Here is an 18,420-nt window from a genome sequence, read left to right as displayed (position 1 = left end):
GTTCGACTATCAGTAATCAAAGTATTATTTTCTGCCTTACCTTTCACATCTTTTTAATTCTTAGTTAACTTATTAGGTGCTAGTCATTAACTCTGTATTGCAGTTAATTGTCTAACTTTGACACTCGTTCTGCAGCTGAAATAGGATGATAGTCATTTTTGAAAAACAGTTTGGTGTTTTAATATAAATCTGTATTCATTAAGAAAACTTAGGAAATATAAAAGACATAAAAATCACACCATTTCTCTACCTAGTGACAATCACTAATAATATTTTAACATGTTTTCTTCGTTTTTAAAAATATATATAGTTTTTATTTTGTTTTATGAAATGTAGTCATAGTCACAGTATTATATTCAAATTCATTATTCACTTTACGTTTATAAGATTTTATAAATTTATGAGTTTCATGAAACATCATTTTAATAGCTGCGTAACATTCTATTATGTATATTATTGGACAGAAAGATCATTCTCTGTTTCTCTAATTAAAGTGGTTAGTATCTTCTTCATAAACTATTTCTTATATTTTGGAGTTTTTTCTTGTGGCCCTAAAAGTAAGATTACTACAAAATTTAAGGCTTTTGATATATCTTATGAGATGAGTTGTAGCAATTAGCATGCTGCTGACAATGTTCAAGAAAGCTGAATCTACTATGCCTCACCAGTTTTTTATCTTGAGGTTTATTATGATTTCTGTATCAAAGTATTAAGTTGGGTATTGTCACATAGCGTATGTACTCAGTTCCTTCGGTAGCAATCATTCCACTTTTAATTTTCCATGTGGTTGAGAGGTGGACGCAGGGAACGTGCTAGATCCTGGTTATGGTTAACTGGAAGGGACCAGAATCTTTATGAAAAGGGGAAAAGGTAACCCTCATGCTCTTCCTTTAGCTCCAAATCGGAAAACATGAATCTAGTTCTTTAAGTTTTATTTAGAGAACGACCAGGGCATCTGGGAAACCATACCCTAAGAAAAGTAATTGAAAAAACTAAGAACTATCTTCATATCCATGAAAGACATATTGTAAGGAAGGAAAACTAGACATGTTGCTGCAGAAGGCAGAAATAGCACCAATGGATTATGTTAAAGAAAGATTTAGTTTAATATTTATAACTATTTGAAACTAAACCAGACTACCTTTTAATTAGTGATTCCCCACATACATATCTATTAGTAGCATGAAAGATATGCATCCTGTGGACTCTGCCAACTCCTATGTTCTTATGATAGTGTTCAACCTTGCCATGTAAAGGTGAGAAAGAATTATGGTAATTTACCTCAATTGTGTGTGTGTTTTCAGAGTTTAAGGGAATCAGATGGGGGACACAAAGATTTGTATGAATTGACTGGCTTTGCTAAACTACTATAGATTCTAGAGAATGTAGAAAGAGGCTATAGATAAAATCCGGGGATGTGGTCTCCAATGATAAATTCTTCCATTGTTTTTGTTGATATGTGGTGGTAATGAGAAATTATTTGAAATGAATAGAGGAAGGGAATCTGATAAGTTTGCGCCATCTCCTTGAAGAAAAGAAGGTTTCATTGGTATTAATGATGATTTTCCAAAAGAAATTAATTTATAGTCATGTACCTGTGAGGGAAAGCATATTGAGATTGAAGATAGAGTGTACCTGTATAAAATAATTGTATGTAGGGGGTATGGAAAAGGAAGAAAGAGATGGGCATTTTTAAGACTCCAATAGGAACTTAAAAAATCTCTAGGACAGGAAGCTAAATATTTTGGTAATTGCTCTTTGACACAAAACAGTTGTTCTAAAATATGTTGTTTACAGGGAGATCGGTGGACGGCTTCTCATGGTAGAAACTCGACTTCCAAATGATCTAGCTGAGTTTGAGGGAGACTTTTCCTTGGAAGGACTTCGTCTGTGGAAAACAGCATTCTCTGCAATGACTCAAAATCCAAGACCAGGGTCACCTCTTCGTAATGGCCAAGGATTTGTCAATAAAGAGTCAAGTGATAGCCATAAAATGGTTGAAGATAAGAAAATTGTGATTATGCCTTGCAAATGTGCCCCAAGTCGACAACTGGTTCAAGCGTGGCTTCAAGCCAAAGAAGAATATGTACGTTCCAAGAAACTGTCTAAAACTGAGCCAACTGGTGTTGTAAAATCCGCTGAGAAATTCAGCTCTTCGGTTAACCCAGATGACAAACCTGTAGTGCCTCCAAAAATGGATACAACTCCACATATTCTCCCCACTACAGCACATACCAAGGAAGATGTTGATAATGCTCAGATTGTTTTACAAGTGCCAACCACAGAATGCAGTCAAACTGCAAGTGAAAGTCAGATGCTGCCACTGGTTGCTTCTACAAATGATCCTGAGAAAGATGAAGGTGATGATGATGACTGTTATGTTAGTTATAGCTCCTCTGATTCTCCAGTAATTCCACCCTGGCAACAGGCAGCATCCCCAGATTCCAAAACATTGAATGGAGATGACATACCCTCATCAGTAGAGGAACTATGTTCCCTGACTATTGAGAACTTCTTAAAGCCAGTAAAAGACAGTATACAGAAAAGCCCTTGCAGTGAGCCTCAGGAGCCTTTAGTAGTATCTCCCATTAACGTTAGGGCAAGAACTGGGATGTGTGAATCGCTTTGCCTTCATAGTACACCAATTATACAGAAAAAACTTCGGGAAAGGCTTCCTGAAGGAACTGGCTTTAGCCCTTTATCAACAGGTAAGTTATAAATCACAGAGAGACTCCATAATTGTTCTTCAAAGATTAGAAATGAAAACAACAGACTATGTTAATAAAAATAAAGCCTTTTTAAATGAAATTTTAGCTCATCTAATGAGAGTATTGTTATTTTATCTCATCTTGGAAAGACATCATCACATGGAAACTTTTATCTTTCTGCTGTGAAATTTATTTACATCTGCTTTCATCCTATCTTCTGGCTTCTGGATGAACTTAGAAGAGCCCTCTCAGAAACCTTACCTTCTTCTCAACTTGATTTTTCCCATTCTCACTTTCCCATTAATATATACCCATGTCTCTCCCATGCTTTAAGATAGAAGCAAAGCCAACAACTGCTTTACCTTACATCTGCCAGCTTCTACTTTTTCCTCTCCTTCAAAGCAGGATTTCTCAAAAGATTTCTCTAATTTGACAACTCCATTTCTTTACCTTCTGCTCTTTCTCAGCCCACTCTTAACCTAGATTCTGCCCCCACCATTTCATCAGAATATCTCTTGCATGTAGCTAAAGCCTATGGATGTTTTTCAGTCTTCCTATCACATGCCCTTTAAGCAACCATTGTCCTTTGTCTGTACCTTCCTTCTTAGAGCTCCTTCTACCCCTGGCTTTTCTCCTACTCCTCTGTTTCTTCCTACTTGCTTTTTTTTTTTTTAATCTCATTCTCATCTAAATGTTGGAATTTATTAAGGCTTAGCCTTAAGCCTTCTATACCCTTAATTCTATATTCTGTCCCTAAATGATCTAATTCCTGCCCACAGGATTACTACAGATAACTCACAAATTTAAATTTTCATTCAGAACTCTCTTTAAGCTTCAGAACACTATATCCAGCTGCCTATTTGGCATTTCTACTTGAATGCTCAAAGGTACCACAAGGTCAGTATTTTTTTTTTTAACTTAGTTCATGATCTCACTGCATACATTCACCACCAATCACGCAGCACACGTGCCCACAAATAGAAACCCATCAGGATCCTCTTTCAGTTTTCATTTCAATGAATAGTACCACCATCTCTCCGTCACTGAGTTACACAAGTCAGAAACATGGGATTTATTTGTAACAGCCACCTAATTCCGTCACTGCCCATCATGTGGTTTCTAGGCCATTACCAAGTCCTATCACCTTTTTTTTCGTAAATCACCCAAATCTCTCTACCTCTATCACCATAACCTAGGTCAGGCTGTCATCTCTCTCCTGGTCTTCTACCCTAGCCTTCTTACCCACCCTTAGCAATTTCCAAGCCTTTTGCTCTGAATAAGTTAATTACTCATTCTTATTTATTACTACCCTCTTTCTACTTCAGCTCAAAAAAGCCTTCCTAACTTCTCAACTGTATCAAAATTCCCAATTATATTCCCTTTTCTTATATTTACTCCAGTTATAATTTTATTTTTTTATATGTATTTGATGACTGTCTCATTGTCTCTAAACCTCATTGGGGTGTAGGTGTTGTCTTTTCCTCATCATCATAAATACTTGATAAAGAAGTGAATAAATGAAATAAATGATTAAGATAATGACAGAATAATTAAAATCTAAATGTTTTCATTAAAAAATTGTAAAATTTAAAGTTATATTGGTGGGGATCAGAAGTTTGAATTGACCTATTTTCACTTATGGAGTCTTTGGGGAGAATTTATAGGATAAATTCAAATGATGCTTAAGAGTTTACAACAACAAAAAATTTTAAAACAGAAGCAGGTCATTTTGATGTCCATGTTAATTATGAAATTTCTTTCCACAGAACCAAAAACCCAGAAATTGAGTCATAGGAAAGGAAGTAATACTGACACTCATAGAAGAGTGTTATTAACACAAGCAAAGGTAACTATGCTAATCATATTTAAAGATCAGTGGAAGATCCATTCTTATTCTTAGATTTCAGTTAGATAATTGATAACTTTGTGTCTCAATTTTTTTTAATTTATTATACTTTTGCATCATTTTATTTACATATCTTTGAGACAACAAGAAATTGCCTATTTTTTTTTAGTTTTTTTGTTGTTGTTGGGATCTAAAAGATTCTTATATGTAAATACAAATATTACAGAGAAAGTGAATATGATAGCCAAAATGTGGATTATGAGGATACAAATACATTAACTGATTACTGGCAAAATCAGAACAATCCAATGACAGCAGAGCTCAAGTAAGTGATTTTTGATCCCACCAAAAATATATCCTTTTTCTTGGTTTATTTTTTTCTCAAATATAACATTATTGATTTTTTTTTTTTAGTTTATCTTACTAAATAACAAAGGAAGACAACATTATTTACTATTGAAACACTGAGAATTCATAAATATCTTTATTCAAATACTAAAAATATGGTAAAACTTAACTTTAAAATAGCTGGTTATATGAAAAAAGTATATATTGGACATGTATCCTTAAAAATATATGATAAAAGTCACTTCCATACTGTCCGCTTCTCATAAGTGTCATGAACTACATAAAATATATTTTAGTATTTCTATTTTGAGATTATAAATACATTTTTTAAATTTTCATTTTTAAAGCACTGTTGTTGGATTACAAACTATATTAGAAACAAATACCAGTGTGATGTTGACATAAATCAACATTTTGAGGAAAGTAGTTGATGGATTTGGAAATCAGAAAAAATATTTTTTAAAAAATAGATTCTTTCTAAACCCTTAAAGGTTATTTATGTTTTAATTCATCCTTCAGACTCATTGTGTTAGGGTAAAATACAAATCCAGAATTTCAAATCTTTTACAAACTTTAGCCAAACTCATTGCAAATACATTGCTTGCTTGCTTATCATACTTCCAAGAGAGGTCAAGATAAATGTCCATGTAGTATAAATGTCAAATCTCTGCAAGACTGTTATTTTTAGTATTTGGGGCTCGTAAACTCAAAGGTTAACATATGGTTTGCTTACAGATTATATCAGATACTTTTATGTATATCTAATTCTGGTATCTTGAATTACTAGCATGAAAAAAATGTTAATAAAATACTTATGGTTCCTTTTTGGACTTAAAGAGATATTAGTGTATGCTTTATGTATTAAACACATAAAGCATATTTCATAAATAGGAATAATCAAAAGAAAAAACGATTGCTCATTTATCTTTTTCTGGCTGTTTTTTTTTTTTAATAGAATCAATTCGCAGCAGTAAATACCCCAAAGAAAGAAACTTCTCAGATTGATGGACCGTCTTTAAACAATACTTACGGTTTCAAAGTCAGCATACAAAATTTACAGGAGGCAAAAGCTTTACATGAGGTAAAACTGCAACAGTAAAGACATATGCACTGTTTAACTTTTGTGTTTTATTCTATGAAACAGTATGGAATTTTTTTAGTGATAGTAATATATTGAATTCTGTATCTGTTAATCTTCATTCTGTTCTGATTATTCTTACTATTTTATTTATTCATATATTTATATAAAATAAGAGAAACTTAAAGCAACCATCAGTTATTGAGACTGCCTTGTGGTTTCATAATTTTCACAAATCTTATAACTGAAACTCAGTTTATAAAAGCTAAAATTAGAAAATATTTTTAACTATTAGAAAATCTCTTGTGCTATTCTGAGATTATTATATGAGAACATTATATCATATCCCAACTGTGGTACTTACTTGTATTTTCTGTTTGGTTGGCTCAGTAGATTAGTGCTTGCTACAATTCATTTATTCACATAATCTCTATAACCCAATTGGCTTCCCTGCACAGACCATAATCCAAACACTAGGAAGCTGTCTTTAAAAATGTACATTAGTCACAGGATAGACTGGAGAATATGTGTAAATGGGTCACTATAAATTTATCTTTATTAAAGAAAACAACTCACAGCACATACCTGACTGGCAATAAGGTGGAAATTCAAGTATATTTATATTGTTTATACTTAATGCTGTCACTATGGTAGCCACTAGTAATGTGGCTATTGAGAATTTAATGTTTGGTTTATATATCCAGGAACTGAATTTTAAATTTTATTTAATTTTAACTAATTTGTATTAAAAACTGATACTTCACTCATTAGAAAACTTTTAAGTATGTTTGGAACAACTTAGATATGTAAAACTGCTTTTTCAACTATAAACTTTAAATATGGATCAAGTATTTCCATAGAAAATTTAGCTTATTAGTAACCATTTATTAGTAACTGTATATTGCTTACATATTGAAAGGGTAATAGTGTAGCTATATTGGACTAAATGAAAATATTTTTAAATTAACCTATTTTTACTTTTTTTAAAGCGGCGACTGAAAAACTTTACATATGTGACTTCCATTATATCTATTGAAAAATGCTAGTATATATACTGTTGTTTTATGTCTTTGCCCTTAGAGCAGAGAATTCAATTTTTGTTTGTTTTTGTTGTTCTCAAGTTAATTTTTAAACTGTTCTAAGGATTGGACAAGGATAGACTAAGAGAAAATTTTAAATATTGTCCACGTTTTTACTCTAAATTTGAACTAAGAATTGTACTTTTTAGAATTAGATTGGAACATAGCCTAACTCCCTAATTATTTATTTGTACATTTTTTCATTAAACAGCATTCATTAGTTCCTGTTTTATACCTAGCCACATGTTATCCCCTGAATCCGAGATAAATTAAGTAACAAACTCAGGCATACTTTTCTTTATCAACTACATACTTGAAATTAGAAAATTAAAGAAAATAATTTGTTAAAAATGTATTAAAGCAAATTTGATAGACTTTAGCAAAAAGACTTGTTATATTTTATTATTCTTTTATTATTTAAAAAAACAAAATTTTTTATACTGTTACTTTATTCTGTATAACTTCATTACAGAATCATTGGTCCTCTTGATGTTAAAGTCACTTCAGAGATCTGGCAAGTTGCTTATACCTCCTTCTCAACACAGGCTTTCTTAATCTCAAGTCACACTCCAAACAGCCACCTGGTGGTCAAATAGAAAATGAACTAAAAAAATCTCTGCACTATCTCTGTTTTTCTAGCAATTTTCTAGAAAAATTGGGAAACAGAAGAAAATTGCATATAAATACTCTTCTGCATATAAATACTCAATGCAGAAGGAAAAAGTAGTAATCTTTTTCCACCTTTCTCACCTACCTCTTTTCTAGTCACACTCTGTAAATCTGTCTCCTCATTCCATCTTTACTTTAAAAAATGTCAATAATGCATTTTATATCAAGGAATAGAAAGGGCAAAATTTGAGTGTGAAATTTGACCTAGTAAATAAATCAATCAACCGCCAAAACTCTTTAGACCCTAAATTGTCCTCAGTCTTCTCCACAGTCTTTTCACATGTTCATCATTTTCTAATTAAACTGGATTTTTGGTTTTGTTTTGCTTGGGTTTAGAAAGATTTTTTTCATTTTACATATTTTTTTATTAACTAATACATGCTTATTGTTTTAAAAAAATCAAACAGTACTGAAGAATATACATTTAAAAGTAAAAATTCAAAGATGACAGAGTAGGTAAACACTGTGCTTGCTGCCTCCCAGACCACATCAGAATTACAACTAAACTTCAGAATAACCATCATTGAAAACTACCTGAAGACTAGCTGAACAGAAGTCCTATAACTAAGGATGTACAGAAGAAGCCACATCGAGAATGGTAGGAGGGGTAGAGACACAGAATGGGCTGGGCTCACACCCACATGTGGTTAAAAATTGGGAAAGATATCTCAGCTGCAGAGGTTCCCCCTGAGGAACGAGGGGTCCCAGCCCCACACCAGGCTTCTCAGCCTGGGGTACCAGTGCCAAGAAGAGAAGTCCCCACAACTTCTGGCTTTGAGAACCAGCAGAGATCATGGCTAAGTGAGATAGTGGGTGGCTGGAGTCCCAGGAATTGCTCTTAAAGGACCCACACACAGATTTAGTCACTGATGGTCTCACTCACTCTGAGATCCAGTGCTGGGGCAGCAGCTCAAAAATCACCAGGAACATATAGGGAGAAACTTGAATTGTCTGGCTTCAAGGCAAGGGCTGGAGAGGCAGCTTTCTCCCAGGCAGAAGTGCTGACAGAAGCCATTGTTCCTTTGTTGAGCCATCTCCTGTACTTAGCATGTAGATGCAGGCATGCACCTATCTGAGTCTCCATCAGTTGGGCTAAGACTGTTTGCCCTGCCCTGGTAATTCACTGAGACCTACCCCTTCCAAATTGCGGGCCCATCCAAGCTACTTATAGTGGCTTTTCCATACAGTCTGTCTTGGCTCATGCTGCAGACTTTCCTAAAATCTCTCAAAGGTTCAGAAACCCAATGAGCAGCCTTAGCCTGACCCATACATCTTGCTAAGCAGCCCCCAGACCAGCACTAGCAGCAGATGGCTTCAGTTCGCAGCTTAGCCTTTCCCAGGCACCTCCAAGCTTAGCACAAGCAGCAGCCATCCACCAATCACTTTGTAACTCATATCAAGTTGCCCCGGGCAGGGCAGAGGCAGTGGCTGACCCTGGCTTGCACCAGAGCCCCTCCCAAAAGGCCCTAGAACCAACACAGCTGGTGGCCAGCTTCTGACTACACCAGAGTACCACCCAGCCACCTCCACAAATGACACAACCAAAGGGCAGATACGGCAGGCACCAGAGCCCCACTAAAGCAAATCCTGCTCCCTAGGGTGAGCCCCTGCACCACAGCTCCTCCACTGTAGTCATGGCCAGTCCTCACAACCAATTAGCCTGAGGGTCAGTTCTTCTCCTTAAAGTGCAGATGACAACCAAGGCTCAAATACAACAGGAGAGAGCACTCACAACCTACACGAGGGACGCACCTGGAGCACCAGGCTCAGAAGACCAGAAAGACTTCTCTACTGGGCCCCACAGGACACCTACTACATAAGGCTAATAAGACCAGAAGACATAACGGCTCTACCTAATATAAAGAAACAAACACAGGGACGCAGGCAAAACAGCAAAGAAACATACTCCTAATGAAAGAACAGAACAGAGCTCTAGAAAAAGAACTAAACAAAATGGAGACAAAGAATCTACCAGATGCAGAGTTCAAAACACTGTTTATAAGGATGCTCAGTGATCTCATTGAGAACTTAAACAAAGAGATAGTAAACATAAAAATGGAGATAGAAAACATAAAAAAGAACCAGTCAGAAGTGAAGAATATAGTAACTGAAATAAAAAATAAATTAGAGGGAATCGACAGTAGATGTTATGAGCTTCAAATCAGCAATTTAGAAGATAAGGTAGCCGGAAACACCTAATCAGAACAGCAAAAAGAAAAAAGAATCTGTAAAATCGAGGATAGTTTAAGGGGCCTCTGGGACAACATTAAGCATACCAACATTCACAACATAGGATTATCAGAAGAAGAGAGAGAGCAAGGAATCAAAAACATATTTGAAGAAATAATGATGGAAAACTTTTCTGACTTGGCAGAGGAAATAGACATAGAAGCCCAGGAAGCACAGAGTCCCAAACAAGATGAACCCAAAGAGGCCCACACCAAGACACATCATCATTAAAATGCCAATGGTTAAAAACAAAGAATCTTAAAAGCAGTAAGAGAATAGCAGTTACCTACAAGGGACCTCCCATAAGACCGTCAGCTGATTACAGAAACTTTGCAGACCAGAAGGGATTGGCATGAAATATTCAAAGTGATGAAAAGTAAGAACCTAAAACCAAGATTACTTTATCCAGCAAAGTTATTTAGAATTGAAGGACAGATAAAGAGCTTCCCAGATCAGAATAAGCTAAATGAGTTCATCTCCACCAAATCAGTATTATAAGAAATGTTAAAGGGACTTCTGAAAGAAGTAAAAAAAGATCAAAGATAAGGACGGTAAAAAGACAATGTCTGCATATCTATCAGCAATTACTTTAAATGGATTAAATGCTCCAATCAAAAGACTCGGGGTAGCAGAAAGGATAAAACAAGACCCTTATGTAGCCTATCTACAAGAGACTCCAGATTGAATGACACACTTTTAATAGATTAAAAGTAAAGAGATGGAAAAAGATATTTCATGGAAAAGGAAATGAAAAAAAAAAAAGAAAAGCTGGGATAGTAATACTTATACCAGAAAAAAAATAGATTTTAAAAGAAAGGCTATAACAAGAGACAAAGAAGGACCCAGCAATTCCTCTTCTGGGTATTTAGCCAAAGAAACCCAAAACAATAACTCAAAAAGACATATACACCCCTATGTTCATTGCAGCATTTTTTACAATAGCCAAGACATGGAAGCAGCCTACATGTTCATCAGTAGATGAATGGATAAAGAAGAAATGATATATATATATGTGTATACACACATATGATGGAATATTACTCGGCCTTAAAAAAAAGAGCAAAGTCTTGCCATCTGCAACAACATGGATAGACCTAGAGAGTAGTATGCTGAGTGAAATAAGTCAGAGGAAGACAGATACCATATGATTTCACTTATATGTGGAATCTAAAAAATAAAATAAAAACAAACTCATAGATACAGAGAACATTTTGATAGTTGCCAGATGAGAGGGTGTTTGGGAGAATGGGTAGAAAAAGGGAAAGGATTAAGAAGTACAAATTGATAGTTACAAAATATCATGGGGATGTAAAGTATAGCATAAGGAGTATAGGCAATATCATTGTAATAACTACATATGGTATCAGATGGGTACTAGATTTATTGGGGTGATCACTTCATAAGTTATATAAATGTCTAATCACTATGTTGTACATCTGAAACTAATATTGTATGTCAACTGTAATTGAAAAAACAAAATTATTTTAAAAAATAAAGTTCTTTCCCTCAGCTCCCCCTAGTGGTTTCATTTTTTTAAATCTTATTTGTTTTAATAGAAACAGCAACATATATTTCCTAAGACAAGTGTAGATTTGTGGATAATGGTTTTAATATTCTTTATGCCTTATAGATACATAATTTATGTTTTTTATATTTTAAAAAATACTTAACATATTTACTAATAAATGCATTCAGTATTACTTGTACGTGGTAAAACATTCAATCAGGACAAAAAGGTTTACAAAGAAAAGTAAGTTTCCCTTTCATCCCAGACTAAGCAGTCACCTTCCCCTCCGGCAATCAGCAGTTCTATGGTTTTTATGTCTCTGCAGGAATTTTTTATGCATGTGTTTAACTTTTTGCATACATAGATGCATTCACTGGTTCCATTTATCAACGTTTTATGGTGACCTTTCCATATTAGGACATATAGATCTGGTTCTTTCTTTTGAAGATTTTAAAGGTTACAGAGTATTTTATATCATCTGTATAGTTACTACATAATTTATGAAATTAATTCCCAACTGATAGACATGTAGATTTTTAGTCTTTCATAGTTTATAAAAGACTGGAAATATTATAGTGTTTAGTGAACACTTTTGTGCATATAATTTAGCTATATGTATGAGTATATCTGCAGGATAGATCTCAGGAGTAGAATTGCTAGATCAAAGGATATGTCTTTTTAATTTTGATAGATATTTCTAAATTGTCCTCCAAAGAGATTTACCAAATTCTATTCCCATCACTAGTGAGAGCCTTGCATTTATATTTCAACAGTTGTCAGGCAAAATGAATACAAAATACAAGTCCTTATTAACTTTATACGATCTGAATGATTACCAGTATTGTAACAGTAGTCTATTAAATATTTTCCATTGCCAAATATATGTACATTGCCTGCTATAATTTCAGCTATAATCATCAATCCAACCTATATTTTGTTTTTATTACCCAGAGTTTTTACTTGTGTCTTGATTTTAGAAAGAGAATTAAGGATTACAGTTAAGAGCTTTTATTAGCATAGGAAAATAAGTTTAAAAAGAAAAATACTACATTTTTTTTGTATTACATGTCAGAGAAAATGTGCATGGGCAAAAATCTGGCAATCGCGTAGTTGATATACAATCTTTATGATTTTTGTTCAAGAAAAACTATAATTAAAAATCTGCCTAGTACCTACAAAAGTCTAAATTTAAGTAGCCCTCAAGTAGTAAAGAATTAACAAGTAGGTACCTCAAAATGAAAAATATTTCTTTTTAAACTAGGTAAAACTATAGGTTAGTTAACTGGGTAAAAACTTCAGTTTGAATTTATAACTACTTGGACTAATCATTCTCTTTCTCAAGCAGAAATTGAGAGGCATGGCATGTATTTTAGATAAATAGTTTTAAATATGTATGGACATTGAGAAATTATAAGCAGATTTTCTAAAATAAAAACACGAATTGATTTAATCTAACCTTAGAAGTAAAAATCTTTAGTTTTAATCTCCAGTGTTAAACTGTGATTATGTCCTTTGCGGCCATGTTTACTGTAATTTCTCATACTTACTTCCTTAGACTCTTAGTGAAACATACTTTTTTCAGTATGTCTTGAAAGTTTTAAAAACATAATTTTTATTTCCTTTTATAGATACAAAATCTTACCCTAATAAGTGTGGAATTACATGCTCGAACTAGAAGAGACTTAGAACCAGATCCTGAATTTGACCCAATTTGTGCTTTGTTCTACTGCATCTCATCTGATACTCCACTACCAGATACAGACAAAACAGAACTCACGGGTGTAATAGTGATTGATAAAGACAAGACAGTCTCCAATCAAGGTAGTGTTCATTTATCTTAATTTTATACCTTCGCACCCTACGATGAACGTTTGAATGGGGGAGTTTCTGTGCTGGCATTCTAAATCAAGCAAGCGTAAGGAATTTCTTTCTAAACTGTTTGCTGAGATATAGGGGATAGAAAGTGTTCTATATAGATTTGTCCTAGATTCATTATTCTTACTTTAATAATAGTCAGATGTCAAAAGCAGTGCAATATAAAAATCTTAATAAAATTTCCAATTAGCATGTTGGACTTCTAAATATTATTTTGTAAGATACTTATTGTTAATACAGAAATCAAATGATTATGTATCTCTAGATTGGGTGGACAGTCTTCCTTACGTATGCAGTGCCGGTATTTTGCTGCTAATATTTGGATTTAAGAAGTTACTACTATAAGTAAATGGTTTATAAGAGACTTTTAAGACATACTCTGATTTTTTTATATCTCTTCCTAAATACATACACTTTTGGGTTAGAGGTTCTTTATATAATGTACCATATAAGGCATTTTATAAAATACCAAATGTCTCTCTGCAGTTCTAAATGGTAGTATGTGAATTCAGTAAACTGAGAAGGAAGTCTTAGCACAGAGCAAAACCATATAGAAACTTGTGGTTTAATTAGTGGTGTGCTTGAGCTAGCTTGTACCAGCTTATAAGCCAGTGACTATTTCATACCTTTTTTCATGAATTTTTTCAAACTAGTTTATATTGTATTGGTAGTTTGAAATCAGCCATGGTGGAAAGTCTTTCTAGCATGGAAATAGAAAAGTACTACAAACCAAGGCTTTTTTTAAACATTTTTCAGCATACCACTGATTAAAATAGTCTCTACTAAGCAAAGCTCTTCTGCAGGAAGAGTAAAAACAAAAACAAAGTAATAAAATTGCTTTTCGTGTGACGTTATTATCTGGAGAATTTGTGAATGTAGACTTTTCAGAAAAATAACTGAAAATATGAAATTTGAATTTTTAGTTACATATTAAACTAGAAAACCTTTAAGAGATTGGGTTACTTTTGTATTTACTTTGGGGAACACTCTCTTAACTTGAAGTATTTCAGTACCAAAATTGCACTCAAAAGTAAGGAATAGTGTATTACTTACACAATTATATAATAAACATTTTGTTTATTTTTTAGATATCAGATATCAGACCCCATTACTTATTAGATCTGGAATTACAAGACTAGAAGTTACCTATGCTGCTGATGAGAAGGCACTTTTTCAAGAAATTACAGCTATAATAAAGAGGTATTCTTTTCTAATTTGTTTTTTTCAGTTTTTGTTCAGATAATCCTTTCAGGCTGTTGCTGATTAATAGAGGCGAAGATGGGAAAGAGGAAGACATCTCCTTCCGATGGCCCTTGGAAATAGTTATCCCTGGAAAAAGTTTGCCCTAACCCTCTACCACCATCAAGTTATGGATAGGAAAAAGAATGTTCTATTTTCAAGATGGAGGGGTCAGTGAAAGAAAAATATTAGCTTAGCCTCTAGCTTTCTCAGTTGGATTTTAGCATGATTTTTCTATGGTGGTGAAATAATGAGGAACTGTACTAAGTAGGCTTCTGTATTAAATAGAAGCTGTATTAAATAAGCTTCTACCTGGGAGGGCAGCCACAATTTCAGTTTGTTTGTTTGTTTGTTTGTTTGTTTGAAGAAAATGTTTTCTGAGTTCTAAACAAACCAATATTTTCAAAAAGCTTTGGAATGCAATCTGTTAAAAATAAAATAGTTAAGTGGATCTTTTGCATTTTCTCCAGAGTATAACTCTTGGTAGCCATGGACACTCTTATTAAATGCTTCATTTTTTTAAGAATTTAAGATTTCTGCCTATTGTTAGGTTTAGGTTTTTAGATGCTTAAAGCAGCCTAGAAAATACTCTTTGGATCCTGATACATAGATAAAAGCTGTCCTTGAGCATGTTGTTATACTCACCCTTTTCTGTTCTGCTTTCTGTAGCTGAACTCTTGTAAACTGAGTTGTACTTTCTTTAGTTGGACTCTTATAAAGCCTGTAAAACTGAGAGGTTATTCTACGTTAAAGGTCAAGATGATATTCTACACACTCAACATTTGATTGAATCTCAAATGGGTTAACATAAAGCATTTTGAAAATTAGAAAACCAGAAAATGTTTTCAACAAAACAAAATTAAAGTAAATGTCAGAGCATCAAAAATGATATGCCCACCACTTAGGGAGGAAAAAGGAAGAATGTGTTTTTACTATTTATAGCACTGCTGACTGAATAGATTCCCATCCATTCGAGTGTTGCCATCGTCTGTCCTGTCTTTTATCTTTGTAAACCTGTCAGATGCTTTCGTGCCCACACGTACATTTCTTCAAGCAGCTTAGCAAAAGGAAATCTACCTTTTTAGCCTTTGATTTCTGAGACTAAGAAATTTGTCTCACTGTTTCATATTGCCTTACTTTCTTTTGTTTCTCCACATTCATGCCATAATCCTGCTCTTTGTTCCAAAGTTACCAGACCCCTGGCACTTTCTACCAAGAAAACACTTTTTTTATAGGTAGGTGAGAAGTATAATAAAATATTAGCTAATTGGTTCTAAAAGTATATCTGGTGATCCATTGTTATACCACAGACTTGTAGAGTAGCCATATATAGCTTCAGTAAATTAGTGTAATTCTATACTGCAGACACTGAATGATATACTTCAGGTGTTAAATGACATACTCTGGACAGGCTCCCATCCCACAATCTAGAGTGACTTTACAAGCAGTTATGTAAAACCCAACTTTATAAACTTGTGATCTTTCACTCGATTCTTTGGCTTTTAAAAACAATGCAATAATCAGAGTAATTTTGAACTTCTAATTTGATAGTGTTACTTTACTTTTTGCTCTATTCATGACTGTAATCAGTTTCTCTCTTCCCCACACATTTTTCCATGTTGGTTAGTTCCTCATAAGAGGAGCTACTAAGAGGCTCCCTCTGAGTTGGATGCAGATTGTCAGTTCAGTTTACCAGGGCAATTCTATGACCACAGTGAGCACATTTTCCCCTTAATGTCTGATGCTTAGCTTTTCCACATTAATCTCACCCCTATTAATATTTCAGTCTTCTTTTAAATTAAGTCACCTTCCTCTTAAATTTAAAGGACAGACTTGTCATTACTGAGGCCTTACTTCAGGTGAGGACAAAGTCATTAATAAAATTGAGTGGGAAATGGAAAACATTTTCATTTTCTTTCTCAGCATTAAAACTATTTAAAGACAGTATAGATTATAGAGGTTAAGAAGTGGCAAGAAAATGACCTTTTCAAAATATGATATCCACAGGTGCCCTCACATTTCACCCTGTCCCTACCTGCATTATATTCTCAATCATACTCTCACTCATATAATTCAGTGGTAATGCCTCCTTCCTACCCTAATTTCTGTCAGCCTCTTTCCCAAGTCATAACAAATAAATACACAGTTTAAGTAAAAACTATGTTGGCTTTACAAAAGTACCTTCATATCAAGAGCCCTAATTGCCCCGATTCCTTTTTGTGTAGAAATTTTGTAGGCACCACTGCAATATCCCTTCCCTGTCTGAAAAACATAGATTATAGATTTTCATTTTTGTACTTTATATCATGAAGAAACAGTTCTTCTGGTAAAAGGTATAAACATATGGGCCTTTAATTTTTTCATTCCTTCTTTAGGTATGATCCTGATATCCTGCTGGGGTATGAGATTCAGATGCATTCTTGGGGTTACCTCTTACAAAGGGCTGCTGCTTTAAGTGTTGACTTATGTCACATGATCTCACGGGTGCCAGGTATGTAGAGTTGTGAATGTTTTCTAGTTCAACTGAAGAGCAAATTACAAAGTAAATAAAGGCAATGCTTAAAAAGTACTAGTCTAGCCTAATTTTTAATACTGAATTGTGTAAGTCCTAGACATATCATAACTCCATTATAGAAAATTTCAAAAATCAAGAAAAGTAAAAGAAAAAATACCCCAATCTCACTACTATATACACTGTTAGTATATTTATTTTTTTCTTTTAGTCGGTTTTATATACATATATTGGTCTTTATTTTTTATGTAACTTTAATCACACATATATCTCATTATTATTAAGCTTCTTTCATCCAGTATCTTATCATAAGTATTTTTCTGTATAATCATTATGAAGACATTTCTTTTACTTGATGTACCATAACTTTATTTTCTTTGTCTGGTTCTATGTTCCATGTTTTATTTACTTTCTCTGGTTCTATATCTGGTTCTGTGATTGAAGAAGGGAGAAATAATATATCAAAATTACAGTTTATAAAGCAGTTTTTTAAATTGTGTTTTTGTATAACTACAGAATTTTTGATAACTTTGTTTAAAGGCTCCCCACAAATCTGACTAGGACAAAATAGTATACTTTGGGAGTCTAAAAGACCAAATACTGAATTGGTAAAAACTAATAAAGAGACCTCCTGGGAAAGGCTATGACTTCAATAAAATGTCTTGAGTGTTGGTAAATTTAAAGAGAAAAGTTGAAGCTAAGTTTCAAAATAATAAATGTGAGCTTTGCAAAAGCTTAGACTAAAAGGTCAGAGGTACTTTACGTTTAGTTTTTCAATGCATGAATTTTTTGTAGTTTCTCTGTCCCTTGAATGATAGGAATAGTGATATATCTCAATTTTTTAAACATTTCATTTGGCATAGGTTTCTGAGTATTCAGGAGAGACAGCACGAGTATTCAGGTGCACATATTAATTAGTTTAATTAGTTGTAACAGGTAAGGTATATGATGGTATATATCATATTAGAAGAGTGAATGAAAGCTTGTGTCCTTTTAAAGTCACCGCTGAAACCATTTTTGTGAGGCAGCATGGTACAATAGAAAGGGCCTGGTGATGGAGACAGTATAGTAAAGGGCATAGATTCTGGAGAAAGACTGCCTGAGGTTAAATCTTGGCTATACTGCTAACAAGCTATGTGATGTCAAGCAAATTACTTAACCTAGCCATACCTTGATTTGTTCATCTGCAAAATAGGGATGATGATAGAACTTACCTCAGGGCAATTGTGAAGTACTTAAAACATGGGAAGATAGCAAACATTATATAAGTGTTTGTTAAATGAAAAAAATCTTTCAAACATTATCTCTTTAAAATAAAGAAGAGTGCGGT

The 18,420-nt window shown here is 33.7% G+C and overlaps 1 protein-coding gene across 4 annotated transcripts in view; it reads left to right on the top strand.

The window, feature by feature from the left end:
- REV3L (REV3 like, DNA directed polymerase zeta catalytic subunit) overlaps positions 1-18,420 on the top strand; it is a 138,056-nt gene that overhangs the window by 80,808 nt on the left and 38,828 nt on the right. For all 4 annotated transcript variants that reach the window (XM_006926076.2, XM_015600070.1, XM_015600069.2 and 1 more), the window contains 6 exons: positions 1,798-2,708; positions 4,475-4,554; positions 5,858-5,983; positions 13,093-13,285; positions 14,428-14,539; positions 16,954-17,069. In XM_006926076.2, the coding sequence (XP_006926138.1) occupies positions 1,798-2,708; positions 4,475-4,554; positions 5,858-5,983; positions 13,093-13,285; positions 14,428-14,539; positions 16,954-17,069 (1,538 nt within the window). The remainder of the gene's footprint in view (positions 1-1,797; positions 2,709-4,474; positions 4,555-5,857; positions 5,984-13,092; positions 13,286-14,427; positions 14,540-16,953; positions 17,070-18,420) is intronic.

The sequence above is a fragment of the Pteropus alecto genome, unplaced genomic scaffold, assembly GCF_000325575.1.
Source record: "Pteropus alecto unplaced genomic scaffold, ASM32557v1 scaffold79, whole genome shotgun sequence".
NCBI classification, from domain to species: Eukaryota; Metazoa; Chordata; class Mammalia; order Chiroptera; family Pteropodidae; genus Pteropus; species Pteropus alecto.
Note: the sequence above shows the minus strand (reverse complement) of the source record. Positions and strands in the feature narration are given on the sequence as shown.